The sequence below is a fragment of the Oncorhynchus nerka genome, linkage group LG19 (genome assembly GCF_034236695.1).
Source record: "Oncorhynchus nerka isolate Pitt River linkage group LG19, Oner_Uvic_2.0, whole genome shotgun sequence".
NCBI classification, from domain to species: Eukaryota; Metazoa; Chordata; class Actinopteri; order Salmoniformes; family Salmonidae; genus Oncorhynchus; species Oncorhynchus nerka.
The window spans coordinates 1,559,970-1,578,482 of NC_088414.1; the positions used below are offsets into that span (position 1 = coordinate 1,559,970).

At 43.5% G+C, this 18,513-nt stretch overlaps 1 protein-coding gene and 1 long non-coding RNA gene across 2 annotated transcripts in view; one reads left to right on the plus strand and one right to left on the minus strand.

The window, feature by feature from the left end:
* LOC115146974 (uncharacterized) overlaps positions 1-7,623 on the plus strand; it is a 30,530-nt gene extending 22,907 nt beyond the window's left edge. Inside the window, exon 3 of the long non-coding RNA XR_003866242.2 lies at positions 7,288-7,623. This is a non-coding gene — a long non-coding RNA (uncharacterized LOC115146974). The remainder of the gene's footprint in view (positions 1-7,287) is intronic.
* A 5,354-nt stretch (positions 7,624-12,977) lies between these two features.
* On the minus strand, positions 12,978-15,262 carry LOC115146973 (immediate early response gene 5-like protein). The gene has a single exon (XM_029688968.2). The coding sequence runs from the start codon at positions 15,115-15,117 to the stop codon at positions 14,194-14,196; it is 924 nt and encodes a 307-aa protein (XP_029544828.1). The 5' UTR covers positions 15,118-15,262; the 3' UTR covers positions 12,978-14,193.
* Between the last annotated feature and the right edge of the window lie 3,251 nt (positions 15,263-18,513).

The window sequence follows — 18,513 nt, forward strand, 5'->3', positions numbered from 1 at the left end:
CCTCCACATTGACTCTGTACTGGTACCCCCTGTATATAGTCTCCACATTGACTCTGTACCGGTACCCCCCTGTATATAGCCTCCACATTGACTCTGTACCTGTACCCCCTGTATATAGCCTCCACATTGACTCTGTACTGGTACCCCCTGTATATAGCCTCCACATTGACTCTGTACCGGTGCCCCCTGTATATAGCCTCCACATTGACTCTGTACCGGTACCCCCTGTATATAGCCTCCACATTGACTCTGTACCGGTACCCCCTGTATATAGCCTTCACATTGACTCTGTACCGGTACCCCCTGTATATAGCCTTCACATTGACTCTGTACCGGTACCCCCTGTATATAGCCTTCACATTGACTCTGTACTGGTACCCCCTGTATATAGCCTCCACATTGACTCTGTACCGGTACCCCCTGTATATAGCCTCCACATTGACTCTATACTGGTACCCCCTGTATATAGCCTCCACATTGACTCTGTACTGGTACCCCCTTGTATATAGCCTCCACATTGACTCTGTACCGGTACCCCCCTGTATAAAGCCTCCACATTGACTCTGTACCGGTACCCCCTGTATATAGCCTCCACATTGACTCTGTACCGGTACCCCCTGTATATAGCCTCCACATTGACTCTATACTGGTACCCCCTGTATATAGCCTCCACATTGACTCTGTACCGGTACCCCCTGTATATAGTCTCCACATTGACTCTATACTGGTACCCCCCTGTATATAGCCTCCACATTGACTCTGTACCGGTACCCCCCTGTATATAGCCTCCACATTGACTCTGTACCGGTACACTCTGTATATAGCCTTCACATTGACTCTGTACCGGTACCCCCTGTATATAGCCTCCACATTGACTCTGTACCGGTACACCCTGTATATAGCCTCCACATTGACTCTGTACCAGTACCCCCTGTATATAGCCTCCACATTGACTCTGTACCGGTACCCCCTGTATATAGCCTCCACATTGACTCTGTACCGGTACCCCCTGTATATAGCCTCCACATTGACTCTGTACTGGTACCCCCTGTATATAGTCTCCACATTGACTCTGTACCGGTACCCCCTGTATATAGCCTCCACATTGACTCTGTACCGGTGACCCCTGTATATAGCCTCCACATTGACTCTGTACTGGTACCCCCCTGTATATAGCCTCCACATTGACTCTGTACCGGTACCCCCCTGTATAAAGCCTCCACATTGACTCTGTACCGGTACCCCCTGTATATAGCCTCCACATTGACTCTGTACCGGTACCCCCTGTATATAGCCTCCACATTGACTCTGTACTGGTACCCCCTGTATATAGCCTCCACATTGACTCTATACTGGTACCCCCTGTATATAGCCTCCACATTGACTCTGTACCGGTACCCCCTGTATATAGTCTCCACATTGACTCTATACTGGTACCCCCTGTATATAGTCTCCACATTGACTCTGTACCGGTACCCCCTGTATATAGCCTCCACATTGACTCTGTACTGGTACCCCCCTGTATATAGCCTCCACATTGACTCTATACTGGTACCCCCCTGTATATAGCCTCCACATTGACTCTATACTGGTACCCCCTGTAGATAGCCTTCACATTGACTCTATACTGGTACCCCCCTGTATATAGCCTTCACATTGACTCTGTACCGGTACCCCCTGTATATAGCCTTCACATTGACTCTGTACCGGTACCCCCTGTATATAGCCTCCACATTGACTCTGTACCGGTACCCCCTGTATATAGCCTCCACATTGACTCTGTACCGGTACCCCCTGTATATAGCCTCCACATTGACTCTGTACCGGTACCCCCTGTATACAGCCTCCACATTGACTCTGTACCGGTACCCCCTGTATACAGCCTCCACATTGACTCTGTACCGGTACCCCCTGTATATAGCCTCCACATTGACTCTGTACCGGTACCCCCTGTATATAGCCTCCACATTGACTCTGTACTGGTACCCCCTGTATATAGCCTCTACATTGACTCTGTACCGGTACCCCCTGTATATAGCCTCCACATTGACTCTGTACTGGTACCCCCTGTATATAGCCTCCACATTGACTCTGTACTGGTACCCCCTGTATATAGTCTCCACATTGACTCTGTACTGGTACCTCCTGTATATAGCCTCCACATTGACTCTGTACTGGTACCCCTGTATATAGCCTCCACATTGACTCTGTACCGGTACCCCTGTATATAGCCTCCACATTGACTCTGTACCGGTACCCCTGTATATAGCCTCCACATTGACTCTATACTGGTACCCCCTGTATATAGCCTCCACATTGACTCTGTACCGGTACCCCCTGTATATAGTCTCCACATTGACTCTATACTGGTACCCCCTGTATATAGTCTCCACATTGACTCTGTACCGGTACCCCCTGTATATAGCCTCCACATTGACTCTGTACTGGTACCCCCCTGTATATAGCCTCCACATTGACTCTATACTGGTACCCCCTGTAGATAGCCTTCACATTGACTCTATACTGGTACCCCCCTGTATATAGCCTTCACATTGACTCTGTACCGGTACCCCCTGTATATAGCCTTCACATTGACTCTGTACCGGTACCCCCTGTATATAGCCTCCACATTGACTCTGTACCGGTACCCCCTGTATATAGCCTCCACATTGACTCTGTACCGGTACCCCCTGTATATAGCCTCCACATTGACTCTGTACCGGTACCCCCCTGTATACAGCCTCCACATTGACTCTGTACCGGTACCCCCCTGTATACAGCCTCCACATTGACTCTGTACCGGTACCCCCCTGTATATAGCCTCCACATTGACTCTGTACCGGTACCCCCCTGTATATAGCCTCCACATTGACTCTGTACTGGTACCCCCTGTATATAGCCTCTACATTGACTCTGTACCGGTACCCCCTGTATATAGCCTCCACATTGACTCTGTACTGGTACCCCCTGTATATAGCCTCCACATTGACTCTGTACTGGTACCCCCCTGTATATAGTCTCCACATTGACTCTGTACTGGTACCCCCTGTATATAGCCTCCACATTGACTCTGTACTGGTACCCCCTGTATATAGCCTCGCTGTTGTTATGTTACTGCTGCTCTAACTATTGTTATGTTACTGCTGCTCTAACTATTGTTATGTTACTGCTGCTCTAACTATTGTTATGTTACTGCTGCTCTAACTATTGTTATGTTACTGCTGCTCTAACTATTGTTATGTTACTGCTGCTCTAACTATTGTTATGTTACTGCTGCTCTAACTATTGTTATGTTACTGCTGCTCTAACTATTGTTATGTTACTGCTGCTCTAACTATTGTTATGTTACTGCTGCTCTAACTATTGTTATGTTACTGCTGCTCTGACTATTGTTATGTTACTGCTGCTCTGACTATTTGGTATTATTTTTTATTTGTGTAAACTTATTTTTTTACTTAACACATATTTCTTAAAACTGCACTGGTGGTTAAGGGCTTGTAAGTAAGCATTTTTACTGTAAGGTCCAAACCTGTTGTACTTGGCGCATGTGACAAATGAGAACTGATTTGATTTGAACACCAATCGATTTCTATGATACAGCATCAAACAGTAACATTCCATGAGAGATACATTACTTTCCCCAAAAATTATTTTTATAAGATTTAACATTTTATTAGGAACTCTTTTAGCCCTAGGGCTAGTCTTCCATGACCCCTTAATTAAAAAATATAAAAATATAAATATATTTAAAAAAATAAGTAAAAGCACAAAGATCCACATTCCTACAGTATTACCTATACATATGAGTTACCTCATGTGCACAAATTAATTTAAATACAACATAACATATTACATGACCCACTCTAGTCATTCAAGACATTTTGTGTATTCAACTCTTAAAACAACTATTTGGCAGGTTTTTGTAACTTTCTGGCAAAGAGTTCCAGGACTTCACTGCCCTGAAACTAAAAGCTCTTGGCCCAGCTCTAATTTGGGCTTTGGTGGTCTATAGTCCTTGGTTCTGTTCCGTGTGTTACGAGAGTGTCTTTAACCATATCCAGTTTATCATATATAGCGGTTGGTCTTTCAGAGTGGTGAATTTGAATAAATAGGATTAGCATATTCTTTTCTATATAATTTCCTTGACTGTCGGCCATTTGAGTTTATTATGTAATTCTATGGAGGACCTCTCGTAACCACATTATAGAACCATTCTGGCTGCCTTATTTTGTGCTATCTGCAGTCTCGTTAGGTCACCAACACTTGCATTATTCCAGACGACAGAGCAGTAGTTAATTTGACTATGGATGAGAGCTTGTTAAATTTGTTTTAGGATTTGCTCTGGCATATCCTTCTGAGCGTACAGGAGGTGCCGATGATTTTGTTACAAAGCTGTGAAATGTGTGAATACCAAGAGAGACTGTTGTCTAGCAGCACAGCTGCGTCTCTGAAACCTCTTCTATGGGTGTCCTGCCAACTGTCAGCTGTAAGGAGGGTAGTTTCTTCCCTGAAACCTCTTCTATGGGTGTCCTGCCAACTGTCAGCTGTAAGGAGGGTAGTTTCTTCCCTCTCCTCTTTGTACATATTAGCATTTCCATGGTTTTCTTGTTGTATTTAGCACTAATTTGTTTGGGTTATCCAATTTGAAATATTTCATGTCAGATTCAAGAGCCTCTTTAAGCTGCCCTGCAGAATTGCCTGTTACTTAGACAGTGGTATCATCAGCAAACATTGTTGCCATAACATCGGAGCGCCCCAGAGGGAGATCATCTGTATACAGCAAGTACATAAGACATCTTAGGCAGCTGCCGTGTGGCACACCACAGTATACAGAATCAGGTTCAGAATGGGCACCATTTACACATGTATATTGACAAGATAGGACCGTAACCATCATATGAGGTGGTATCAAATCCATAGTGACACAATTTCATCAAGGTGATGTCACATGTCTTCACTATTATTCTACAACGTAGAAAATTGTTAAAAAAAATAAAGAAAAACCCTGGAATGAGTAGATGTGTCCAATCGTTTGACTGGTACTATAGATTTGAATCATGTCCTATATTGTGGTGCTATTATAAATACTAATTTGTTATGAAGAGAGAAGGCTAATTATTATATTGACAAGTCAGAGAGAGGCAGTCAAGGGTTAAATGAGAAAGGAACTGAGAGTGCGGAACTGTGTGTGTGCAGCGCTGGCCCCACCCCCTTCTCCTGCCTGATCCCACATCCTGTGTATTTGAGAGCTGGCCTGCAAGTCCTCCCAGAGCTGAGGGGCCAAGCTGTCTGCTAACTCTCTCCCCCCTCCTCCATCCTCCCCCTCTCTCTCTATCTGTCCCAGGCTGGAGCAGCCATCAGAGGCTCGCATTCCACTCTCCCTCCCCTGGCCCCACATAGGGAATCTCTTCACCTCTGCCAGGGCTCAACAATAAAACATGAAACTCCCAGAAAATATGTTCTGTTCAAAAGTTTATCCTGACACTGGCGTGGGTGTTTTTTTGGTGTGTTAATTTACAGACTTAATCGAGTCTGATTGTACAAATACTTACTTTAGATACCTCTGTTACTGGGTACCAGTGTCCTATCTCACGGTGCCTGTTGTATGAACCACAAAGGAACCAAAATACTTTAGATACCTCTGTTACTGGGTACCAGTGTCCTATCTCACGGTGCCTGTTGTATGAACCACAAAGAAACCAAAATAGTTTAGATACCTCTGTTACTGGGTACCAGTGTCCTATCTCACGGTGCCTGTTGTATGAACCACAAAGAAACCAAAATAGTTTAGATACCTCTGTTACTGGGTACCAGTGTCCTATCTCACGGTGCCTGTTGTATGAACCACAAAGAAACCAAAATAGTTTAGATACCTCTGTTACTGGGTACCAGTGTCCTATCTCACGGTGCCTGTTGTATGAACCACAAAGAAACCAAAATAGTTTAGATACCTCTGTTACTGGGTACCAGTGTCCTATCTCACGGTGCCTGTTGTATGAACCACAAAGGAACCAAAATAGTTTTTTTTATTGTGTATTGTTATGTCATTACCATGTAATATTGACGTAAATACCAGGTAAATACTGTAAAATAAAGTGTTACCCAAGGTTGTGCACCAATAATTTTGGCTCCACACATCTAAATCTTTTGTGAGTTTTTGGGGAAAAGTCCCACCTAGCCAATTGCTGTGGATTCACATCGTTTATTACTTTGAGCCACCAAACTTCCAGAAATAAGTCATTTCCAACGGAAGGAGGCACAAGGAGACATTGAATGATTTGACTCTTGGCCACTACAGATGTTGTGTATACAAATAAAAACAATTTCACACCAACATTTAAAGAGTAGAGCGTTGACAGGAGAAAGATTCATGTTTTTTTGCCTACCACATGGTTAGCCTACCGATCAAGTACACTATACACACTTGGTTATTATTTACTGCTAAAGAGAGCACCTTAGGTTGTGCAAATAAAATGTAGTAAGAGTAATTTGCAGATTATTTGAATGTCTTTTGGTCATGCATCGCACACCTTTGTGGGAATAGACATGAAAGTAAAAATTGCGCTTTGCGTAATGCAGAATTGCTAATCTAATGAGATCGATATGTGCGCTTGCACATCTATCGACTGAAGTATCGATCTGTAAGTAAAAAGATAAACTCAAGTCTCGCAAACAATCGAAACTAAAACAACAATTGATCCAACGCACTACAAATGTAGTCTGAAAAACTTCCCACTTCAATGCCTTTGAGACATCCAATCCATTGAGAGTATATATATAAATGTCTCGTTGGGTGTAAAGGAGTCCAGGTAGCTACACGAAAGGCAGATCCAATACTCAATGTTTAGACATTGTAAATACGACCAAATTGTAACAGTCCGAGGTAATTGAGCTGTGGAGGAGATGAAAGGTGAGCTGATAACGACCAATGCTAGCAACCCTGTGGTATCTCCAGTCGCTAAAGCCATACTTGTTCATGCTAACACTAGTCTCCCCTTGTGTTATCTTACCTAGACCAAACCATAGAATGGTTAATGGTTCTGAATGGCCTACAGTCCATAGCTATTGCTTCGGCTGGTATGGAAAACCAAAACCGGGCTAGAGTAAAGAGCAGACTGTACCACTTGCTCTCTGTTCTCATGATGTATTTCTCCCTCTCCTCTTGAGGCTCCATCTCCCTCTTTCTTTTTAATCCCCCATATTTATTTGTCTGATTTATTTCATCTTCTTTTTATCTCTATTAATTATTGTAACCCACCTCCTTTCTTTCTCCTCATCTCATTCTAGTGCTTGGAGAAGTTCCCTGTCATTCAGCACAACCCGTGAAGCCCTGACGGCCATGGAAGGAAACCCTGTGTGTGACGGAGAGACCAAATTCCCAACAATCCTTGTGGAGGAATGTTCCACCCTCACACAGCCCACCCCCCCCCAATTAATCCCCAATGTTAGCACACACACACACCCCAAAGCTAATGATGCCAAAACAAGAATCAGTGACTCGATTTGGTTTTGTTCTCTCCCCTGAAGCATCCAGAAACTATTTGTTTGTGTGTGTTCAAGTGCGTATATTACTGAAAGCTGTCAGTCATACTCAATGCAATACTAAAAGCGTGTGCACCTTTACCAGTGTGTCTATTTATTTCTGTAAATGTAAAAATGCTGATCGAGTAGTGTTCCTTAGCTTCCAGATGGATAAAAAACAGACTCAAAGAGGGACGAACTACCTGGACTCAAAAGAATAAGAAACGCTCATTTTCATTTTCCGTTGTGTAATATTTGTTTTCCGTTTTCCATTGCATGCCCTAATGAACACGACCCTGATCTACAGGGATAGGTGAGCCTTGTGTCACGATGTGCGCAACTGGTTGAAGGTACGTCAGGTGCAGGAGAGCAGAGATGGGTGATAACAGGCGCACTTTATTCATGCCCAAGGAAAACAGCGATAATTCCCAAAGTGCACCAACGGTACAATAAAGAAAACACACGGGGCAAACACATACCAGACGCAAACCAGCCTGATGCAAACCACACATAACAAAAATAACAATTCCACACACAGACATGGGAGGAACAGAGGGTAATAAACATTTAATCAGATGAGCGAATGTGAACCAGGTGTGCGGAAATCCAAGACAAAACAAATGGAAAATGAAAGTTGGAGGGGCGATGGCTAGAAGACAGGTGACGTCGACCGCCGCCCGAACAAGGAGAGGTGCTGACTTCGGCGGAAGTCGTGACACCTTGTTTTAGATAAACATTGGATGCATAGACAAGCACTTGCGCTTTGCTATGAGTGGCCTAATGTATAGCTCTTACCCCCTCCTCTCTGTATCAAACCCCCGAGCTGACAAGTTACATATCTGTCGTTCTGCCCCTGAACAGGCAGTTAACCCACTGTTCCTAGGCCGTCATTGAAAATAAGAATTTGTTCTTAACTGACTTGCCTAGTTAAATAAAGGTAAAATATATTTTTTTTAAATAAAATCAAAGACTCAAGGTCCCAGTATGGGGTATAATATAAATATGATTTGCATGTGTTTCTCTGCATTGGATGATTTGAGACACTAATTCTTAAGCAATTCTAAGATTGTTTTGTTTTTGGTTTGAGTGTCCACTGATGTGTTGGACAATTTTTTCCAGTTTTGTTGCATAATGTGTCAATGTCATTATTGCTTGTACGATTATCTAAGAAAAAAACAGTTTTTTTGTACATTTTTTGCAAATGTATTAATAATAAAAAACTGAAATACCTTATTTACATAAGTATTCAGACTCTGCCATGAGACACTAAATTTAGTTCAGGTGCCTCCTGTTTCAATTGATCATGCCCAAAATATTTCTACAAGTTGATTGGAGTTCACCTGTGGTAAATTCAATTGATTGGACATGATTTATAAAGGCACACACATGTCTTTATAAGGTCCCACAGTTGACAGTGCATGTCAGAGCAAAAACCAAGCCATGAGGTCAAAGGAATTGTCCGTAGAGCTCCGAAACAGAATTGTGTCAAGGCACAGATCTGGGTAAGGGTACCAAAAAATGTCTGCAGCATTGAAGGTACCCAATAACACAGTGGCCTCCATCATTAATGAATGGAAGAGGTTTGGAACCATCAAGATTCTACTTAGAGCTGGCCACCCAGACAAACTGAGCAATCAGGGGGAGAAGGGTCTTGGTCAGAGAGGTGACCAAGAATCTGATGTTCACTCTGACAGAGATCCAGAGTCCCTCTGTGGAGATGGGAGAACCATCCAGGACAACTATCTCTTCAGCACTCCACCAATCAGGCCTTTATGGTAGAGTGGTCAGACGGAAACCACTCCTCAGTAAAAGGCATATGAGAGCCCACTTGGAGTTTGCCAAAAGGCACCTAAAGGGTTCAGGTCACGAGAAACAAGATTCTCTGGTCTGATGAAACCAAGATTAAACTCTTTGGCATGAATGCCAAGCGTCACATCTGGAGAAAACCTGGGACCATCCCTATAGTGATGCATGGTTGTGGCAGAATAATGCTGTGGGGGTGTATTCAGTGTGGTGCCAGGACAACAACCTCTCCCTCAACGTGAGCAAGACAAAGGAGATGATCGTGGACTACAGGAAAAGGATGGCCGAACATACCCCCATTCACATCAACGGGGCTGTAGTGGAGAGGGTCGAGTTTCAAGTTCCTTGGTGTCCACATCACCAACAAACTATCATGTTCCAAACACACCAAGAAAGTTGTGAAGAGGGCACGACAATGCCTTTTTCCCCTCAGGAAGCTGAAAGATTTGACATGGGTAACACAGATCCTCAAACAGTTCTATAGCTGCACCATCAAGAGCATCCCGACCGGTTGCATCACAGCCTTGTATGGCAACTGCTCGGTATCCAACCGCTACAGTGAGTAGGTCGTACGGCCCAGTACATCATTGGGGCCAAGCTTCCTGCCATCCAGGACCTATTTGCAAGGCGATGTCAGAGGAATGTCCCAAAAATGGTCAAAGACTCCTGTAACCCAAGTCATTGACTGTTCTCTCTGCTACCATGCGGCAAACAGTACAGGGGAGCAAAGTCTAGGTCCAAATGGCTCCTTAATATCTTCTTCCCCCAAGAGTGCTGAACAATTAATAAAATAGCCACCCAGACTATTTACATTTGTTTTTACACTACTGCTACTCACTGTTTATTATCTATGCATAGTTACTTCACCCCTACATACAAGTTCAAATTACCTCGACTAACATTGACTCAGTACCGGTACCCCCTGTATATAGCCTCATTATTGTTATGTTATTTTATTGTGTTACTTTTTATTTTATTTTTTACATTCGTTTATTTCGTAAATATTTTCTTCACTCTATTTCTTGAGCTACATTGTTGGTTTGTAAGTAAGCATTTCCCAGTAAGGTCTTATTTGGTGCATGTACAAATCAAATTTGATTTGATTTTGATACAGCCAGGCTACACCAAGGATATATATAGACCTACAGATAGGTCCATCCAGTTATTCCTAAGTTTATAGTTAAATGTAAACATTCAACATTAATTCACTCTCTCTTTTTCCAAACTCTGCAGCTAATCTGAATTCTCCACGCAAATTCGTTATCAATTTTTGTCTCACCACTGTCGGGGTGTGCACAGAAAAGAGTGGCCCCTGAAATGTGTGCGGCTTGCTGCTGACTAATTAAAGCGAGGAGGCTGAGCAGAGCGGTCGGCATAACCTTATATTCACCCCTACTTATTATAAATGCATGGAGTGCTGTGGTCATCAACGCAGACGACACCAATAAGGATGGGGAGGGTGGAGGGGTTTTAGACCATGCACTAGGGTAAAGCGGCCTTCTGTCAGCGTAGCGTTAAGTTCACACAGCTGGCCTGACCAAGTGATCTAATGGCCTGATCATGTGACCTGCCAAGAGACAAAGATTTGTTTACCTCAACTTCTTCCCAGCACAGCTGTACATGCTAGCTAGCCATTATAACATAAATCTTAAATGTTTAATTTGCGTATCTACCAGCTAGGTGCCTTATTTTATTGTTGTGGTGTTTTACTGTTCACCTGGCACAAAAATGTTTTTACAAAGTTCACCTACCTGTCCGTGATCCACATCCTTTGCATATAAATGGCAACCAGAGAGATAAAGGACAATATCTATGATCGCACTATTGCCAAAAATACTTATTTAAATATGCCTTCGCTGTGTGTGAAATTTGGTGTCTCTATCATAAAGTCCACAATTTGTTCACGTAGCTGCTGGAATGTGGTCAAAATAACCTCAACATGACCCCTACTAAGGTCTTAAGAGTACTTTACTATCCAAATTATTGTCTATATTATCTGTGGAGTTCATTTAGTGGGTAGATAACATTAAAAAGTCATTTTGATAATGTTTGGAACGATTTTACCCTATTTTCTTCCAGAAGGGAATCCGGATGGCAGCCATTTTATTCAAATGGCCGCCCTGGTTGACTGACAGGCTTCCCAGACTGCCTCCAATCTTTAAAATGTTCCTTAAAGTATCTAGTAGTAGTGTACCAAGTTTCATGCTTGTACCATAAAATGGAAAATAATTTAATCTCTCAACTGGACTAATGAGGATCCAAATAAATTATATTATGGGCAGTTGTGTCATTGTAACGTGAAACCACATTCTCTGACAGCACCAATCTTTAGAATTATATCTGAGATAGATGCTATTCCTTTGGAATCCACGCGGAGGAGCTCGCTCTACACCACTAAACGAACCCTAATTTGTTACAGTAGGAGAAGAACGCTCTCATTTTAAAGGTTTATTATATACAATTATTTTCCATCATCGCTTTCTGGAGATGAAACCAGTCTATAGCGACCTAATAATCCAAATTATAAAAAAGCACAATCAAATGTCCATTACCCGTTATTCAAAAATATCTCAATTAACTGTAACCTATAGTCTATTTAAAAAATGGTAGATCTTCCATTATTTGTCGTAGTTTCGTCCAATCATGCTAAATAATAGTCTAATCTAAGAAAACCGACGCGCAGAGTTAGTTAAGCTTTCTATTTACGACCTACCTATACCAAATGAATATGCCCAAGGGCTAATGGCAAGCAGTGTCAGCAACGGAGACTTGAAAGAGTAGGTTAGGCTAAACCATAGCTGCGTTGACGTGTTGGACGTACTGCGGTGTGTTAAATTGAGCGGAGTCGAGAGGTTTCTGGTTGGAATAAAAACGAGGGCGACAGGAGGAGGGGTGGGAAGCGGGGTGGATGACTGTTGGGGGGAGGGGGGAGAAGCAGAGAAGCCGAGGTCAGCCTGAGGTGCCGCTACAAAGGCTTTCTAATACCTTCATTCATTGATTTCGAAGAACACCACCAAGTGGCATATAGCAGAGATAACACGACTGCAAGTTTGGGCAAAATGTCGGGCCAAAAATGTGCACGCGCAGAGTCCCAGTCAGCTAGAGCGTGCACTAAACTAACCAATACAGGCAGTCCTATGCGAGTTTGGGACTAGAAATTAGCCACTGCCTTTTCAAGTAAACCAGTTTAAAAAACACTATTAGATATTGTTCTTACAGCATTGCACTCCACATGGTTGTAACAACCAAGTTGTAACGTAACAACTCATAGCAGGCTACTTATTTTTTTTATATATATATTTTTTTACATTTAAACGAGGATGCCCCATCAATAACAGTAATGCTGTAAATAATAGTCCAAAAAGGTCTAGCTATACAAAAGTGTTGGCTATACTATGAGTTTCTTGAAATTAAATGTAGTATCCCAAAACACACAATATATTTCATGGATACCTTTGTGTTGATAACAAGGTCTTCCTGGTCTACAATGACGTGAGAAGATAATGTGGTGTAGGCCTATGCAACATATCAGTGAATGAAGGGTCCATTCTTCTTTTGTAACACTGGTTACCAAATAGGCCTACCTCTCTCCCTTATAGGAAATAACATTTGACCAGCATGTGCCACTCAAACAATAAATCAAGGAGAGTTGATTGTTTTCAATTTTTTATTAAGATTATAAATTTAACAAATATTTTCTTAAACAGTTTTACCCGGTGATATACCATTTAATATGCACAAAAATACAAGAATACAAACAAAATATGAAGAGGAAGTCTGGAAACAGCTTTCAGTACACATAGTGCTTATAATGTGTGGATGTATGGCTAAATCAGGAGCTTGCCTTTTTAGAACAAAAGGTAATAAGATTTAAGAAAATAAAACAAAAACTCACAAAACCAAGCCATGTTGGCATCATGAATTACTGTGAAGGCTTGATCAATAACTTTTTGTTATAGGTTAAGAGGGAGGGGGGAGCTCAACAAACAAAACTGTCAAAAACTACCTGGATTTATTAGATTACACATGCACTCTGGGAGTTCATGGTTCTGATCAGAGGTGAGGTGGGAAGTTGGGTACAACTAGCAGATCAATGGAGACACAGCAAGCTGGTTCAGAGTTAATGCACCCAGGAGTTTGATAGGGACATTTAAGTCTGAACCATTGCGCCTTCACCTGTCAATTTATATGTGGTGAGAATGTACCACATAGTTCCCATGTAACATAGCCTACCACTGATGTGCTTAGAATAAGAGTCTCTATACACAAGGTTTAAATATCAACCCAGAGATAGATGCATGATACCCAAGTACAACACAACCGTGCTTGTGTAATAAATAGCCTGCCAAGGCTTTATGTTAGTTATTTTGCCGAATGAAACTGCGACGCATAACAAAAGCATTTTGTAAAGCCCTCCATGGCCACACTTTTCCAGTTAGGTTGAGCTGGGGCTACATTATATGATTGCTATTCGGTCACACTACTTGTGTAGTGTCTTTAAAACGAGACATTGTGTTCAAAACTGTTCTGGAGTGATCAACAACATAATCCGCGATCTAGACATTCAACCACTTTCAATGTTAGCAACAATAGCTACCAGTAGTATGCGTTGGGTTTAAGGCAACGAAATCAACTTCGTTAGATAAAATTCACAACTACTATGTAAAATGTGTTATGTAGACATTTTAGGTTTCAAATTAAAGCTTGCCCATCACATGCGGCAACAACCTTTCTCTCCCTCCCTGTGAAAACAAAAGTCAACAAACAAACGGTTCAATGTTTAAATACCCTTTCCTGCAAAAAATAAAGCCGATTTGATTTATACTTTGTACAATTTCATAAAGTGTTTCATTCTAGTTTACCATGGAGTCAAAAAGCTACTATAGCTCTAGTCATTGCCCCAAGACTCGATAGGGCTTGTTTGCTACAGAACTGTCCGTTCAAGGCTAAGGCTTGCTCTATGTCCGCCTGTCTGCTCACCAGCCCCGAAAACCCCGAACCGAAGATCGAGATCAGATTGGAAATGTTCGAAGTGTCCAAGTGTTCCGAATTTGCATAGGAACAATCCTCAAATTTCGCTCTTTTACACGGCGTAAAATCCGGTACCTCCTCAATATCGGATATATAATATTCAAAGTCAACCTTGCGTTTCTTGCCTGAGTTCTGTGCGCCCTGGCAGCACTGTTGGAGAGACGCGCAGCAGTCCTGGTGAAGGTACCCATTCTCCACAGTAGTCACTACGTGCGTGTCCAAATCGAGCACCGTCGTTTTGTTGCAGTGTAAGTTGTTCACCGGGGAAAACTCGCAATTCGATACAGGGTAAGCCTCCGCACAACAGCTCTGGTAAAACGAGGGCTCTGTCTCCTTGCAGACCTCGTCGCTTTGGAGAGAGAGAGGCGCGGAGCATGCGGAGGGGGGTTGCATATGCGCCGACTGCACTGCTACTAGTTGGCTCACTGGCAGCAGAGCACAACACAGACTCGCCGGCTCGCTCACCCCGCCGTTGCCGCAGCAGTCCCCCCTCTGCTCCTCACAATCCTCGGCCAAATCCAGCGGGTTTAACTCCTGGATCTCGTTGCAGACGGTCATCACCTCCTCGTACTGCTGCATCCTGTAAATCTCCGCGTACTTCTCGTTCATGTAGACCTGCCTGGCGTTCCTCAACACATAGGACACCAGGAGGTTTTTGTGCAGCTTGATGCCTCCTCTCTGCGTCCTGGAGTTGTGAATCTTCCGTAAGGAAATAGATATTAGACTTTGTGCATCCACTGCACACTCCGTCGTGTTGATCATGACGGTGATCTAGTCGTTTCCCGCTCCTCTCTGACGCAGAAAAGCGACTTTCTCTCAGTGGAAGTCACGATATTTCTATTGGGGGCGAAGGCTAAGTCAGCTCTGTGGTGAAACATTGAACACGGCTGTCCGCTTCCCTCTGTAAGCGAGCAAGAAATCATTTGCTAGGCACACATTGCCGGAGTATATATATTTCAAAGAGTCTGCCCACAACGGCTTGCGCCAATAGAGACCTGCGTTCGCCATTGATTGACATGCAAACTCCACCCATTTGAGATGATCAGGCCCTATCAGACAGAGGCGGTTCTTCTGTGCTATTCAAATTTCAAACGGACTTTACCAAACCGGAATGCTCTCATGAGACTCACTGGGCTAAAGCGCCCTGTCAAATAGTACAAGCCTACAACATGGGTGAAACTATTTCTGACTTAAAAATGTCTGTAATATTGAGGATATTAATCTTCAAATTATTTTCTGATCTTAATTCTGTTCAAAACAAAAAATAAAGTCTAGGGCACATAAACATGAGTTTTAGTGTTTAGAATAAGAACATATTGAATATTTGTCTATGCACATTATGATATTAATTTCTCATTTGATTGATTGATTCATTCTTGAACTATCTCTGAACTATTCTGATTACATTTGAATATATATACTTATCAGGTGTAAATAAAATGTGTGTACATTTTAAAAGCCAACTAACCCATAATACATACAAGGACTGTAAACTACAATCAGGAATCAGTGGAAATATTTTGCTATAAAAACAAGAAATGACATTGACAATGACACTGAGGAAATGACAAACAAATAACATACTATTTTGTTGTTGTTCTGCTTCCGGGTTGGAGCGAGCCGGTCGCATCCGCGCTTCGGTCTGCAGGTTGTATAACTTTTTCATTACATTTCATTACATTTCATTATAGTACAACGGTCTGATTTGTCTAATCTTAGCAATTTCTTCTTAGCTAGCTACATAGTCGTCGTTGTATCAAAGATAATTGCGTAATTATCGTATTTCGTCGTCTCCTATCTGCCCAACACGTTCACCGTCTACCGTAGCACTGTAGTAACTATCACACTCAACTGAACGACTTGATTAGTGTAGTGTTAGCTAGCTACATAGTTGTCTTTGCTGTCTTCGTATCCAAGATAATTGTGTAGTTTAGAGTCTTAGAGTGATAATTGCGTTATTATCGTATTTCGTCGTCCTCCTATCTGCCTAGCAGCTAGCCAGCTAGCATACGTTCACCGGCTACCGTAGCACTGTAGTAACTATCACACTCAACTGAACGACTTGATTAGTGTAGTATTAGCTAGCTACATAGTTGTCTTTGCTGTCTTCGTATCCAAGATAATTGTGTAGTTTAGAGTGTGTAGTCTTAGAGTGATTATCTTAATTCACCGAGGTTAGCTAGCCAGCTATTTTGTCGTCCTTAACGTAGGAGACACTCCTAGCTAGCCAACAGCCAGCCAACGTCTACTGAATAGAACTTTCGCATTCCGGTCGCATTCCGCTTCGCTCCACAGGTAGTATCACATTTTCATTTCATTTCTTTACAGTCCCAACGGTGTAATTTGTTTGATCGTAGCTAGCTACATAGCTAGCTACATAGCCGTCTTTGTTTCAAAGATAATTGTGTAGTCTAGAGCGATTTTCTAGGTTAGCTAGCCAGCTATTGTCGTTCTCCTAACGCAACGTAACGTAACCAACACTGCTAGTTAGCCAGCTAGCTCCCGAAAAGCAGCATTGTAGAAACTTCACACTCAACGGTACGACTTGACTAGGGTAGTGTCAACAACGCAGCTAGCCTACCCCAGCAGTACTGTATCATTTTAATCATTTTAGTCAATTAGATTCTTGCTACGTAAGCTTAACTTTCTGAACATTCGAGACGTGTAGTCCACTTGTCATTCCAATCTCCTCTGCATTAGCGTAGCCTCTTCTCTAGCCTGTCAACTATGTGTCTGTCTATCCCTGTTCTCTCCTCTCTGCACAGACCATACAAACGCTCCACACCGCATGGCCGCGGCCACCTAATCTGGTGGTCCCAGCGCGCACGACCCACGTGGAGTTCCAGGTCTCCGGTAGCCTCTGGAACTGCCGATCTGCGGCCAACAAGGCAGAGTTCATCTCAGCCTATGCCTCCCTCCAGTCCCTCGACTTCTTGGCTCTGACGGAAACATGGATCACCACAGACAACAAACTCCTACTGCTCTCTCTTCGTCCGCCCACGTGCTCTCGCACACCCCGAGAGCTTCTGGTCAGCGGGGTGGTGGCCGGGATCCTCATCTCTCCCAAGTGGTCATTCTCTCTTTCTCCCCTTACCCATCTGTCTATCGCCTCCTTTGAATTCCATGCTGTCACAGTTACTAGCCCTTTCAAGCTTAACATCCTTATCATTTATCGCCCTCCAGGTTCCCTCGGAGAGTTCATCAATGAGCTTGATGCCTTGATAAGCTCCTTTCCTGAGGACGGCTCACCTCTCACAGTTCTGGGCGACATTAACCTCCCCACGTCTACCTTTGACTCATTCCTCTCTGCCTCCTTCTTTCCACTCCTCTCCTCTTTTGACCTCACCCTCTCACCTTCCCCCCTACTCACAAGGCAGGCAATACGCTCGACCTCATCTTTACTAGATGCTGTTCCTCCACTAACCTCATTGCAACTCCCCTCCAAGTCTCCGACCACTACCTTGTATCCTTTTCCCTCTCGCTCTCATCCAACACTTCCCACACTGCCCCTACTCGGATGGTATCGCGCCGTCCCAACCTTCGCTCTCTCTCCCCGCTACTCTCTCCTCTTCCATCCTATCATCTCTTCCCTCTGCTCAAACCTTCTCCAACCTATCTCCTGATTCTGCCTCCACAACCCTCCTCTCCTCCCTTTCTGCATCCTTTGACTCTCTATGTCCCCTATCCTCCAGGCCGGCTCGGTCCTCCCCTCCCGCTCCGTGGCTCGACGACTCATTGCGAGCTCACAGAACAGGGCTCCGGGCAGCCGAGCGGAAATGGAGGAAAACTCGCCTCCCTGCGGACCTGGCATCCTTTCACTCCCTCCTCTCTACATTTTCCTCCTCTGTCTCTGCTGCTAAAGCCACTTTCTACCACTCTAAATTCCAAGCATCTGCCTCTAACCCTAGGAAGCTCTTTGCCACCTTCTCCTCCCTCTTGAATCCTCCTCCCCCCCCTCCTCCTCTCTGCAGATGACTTCGTCAACCATTTTGAAAAGAAGGTCCGACATCCGATCCTCGTTTGCTAAGTCAAACGACACCGCTGGTTCTGCTCACACTGCCCTACCCTGTGCTCTGACCTCTTTCTCCCTCTCTCTCCAGATGACATCTCGCGTCTTGTGACGGCCGGCCGCCCAACAACCTGCCCGCTTGACCCTAT

Bases quoted from the DNA above. Each gene is read 5' to 3' on its own strand.
- LOC115146973 (XM_029688968.2), bottom strand. From the start codon at position 15,117: ATGATCAACACGACGGAGTGTGCAGTGGATGCACAAAGTCTAATATCT.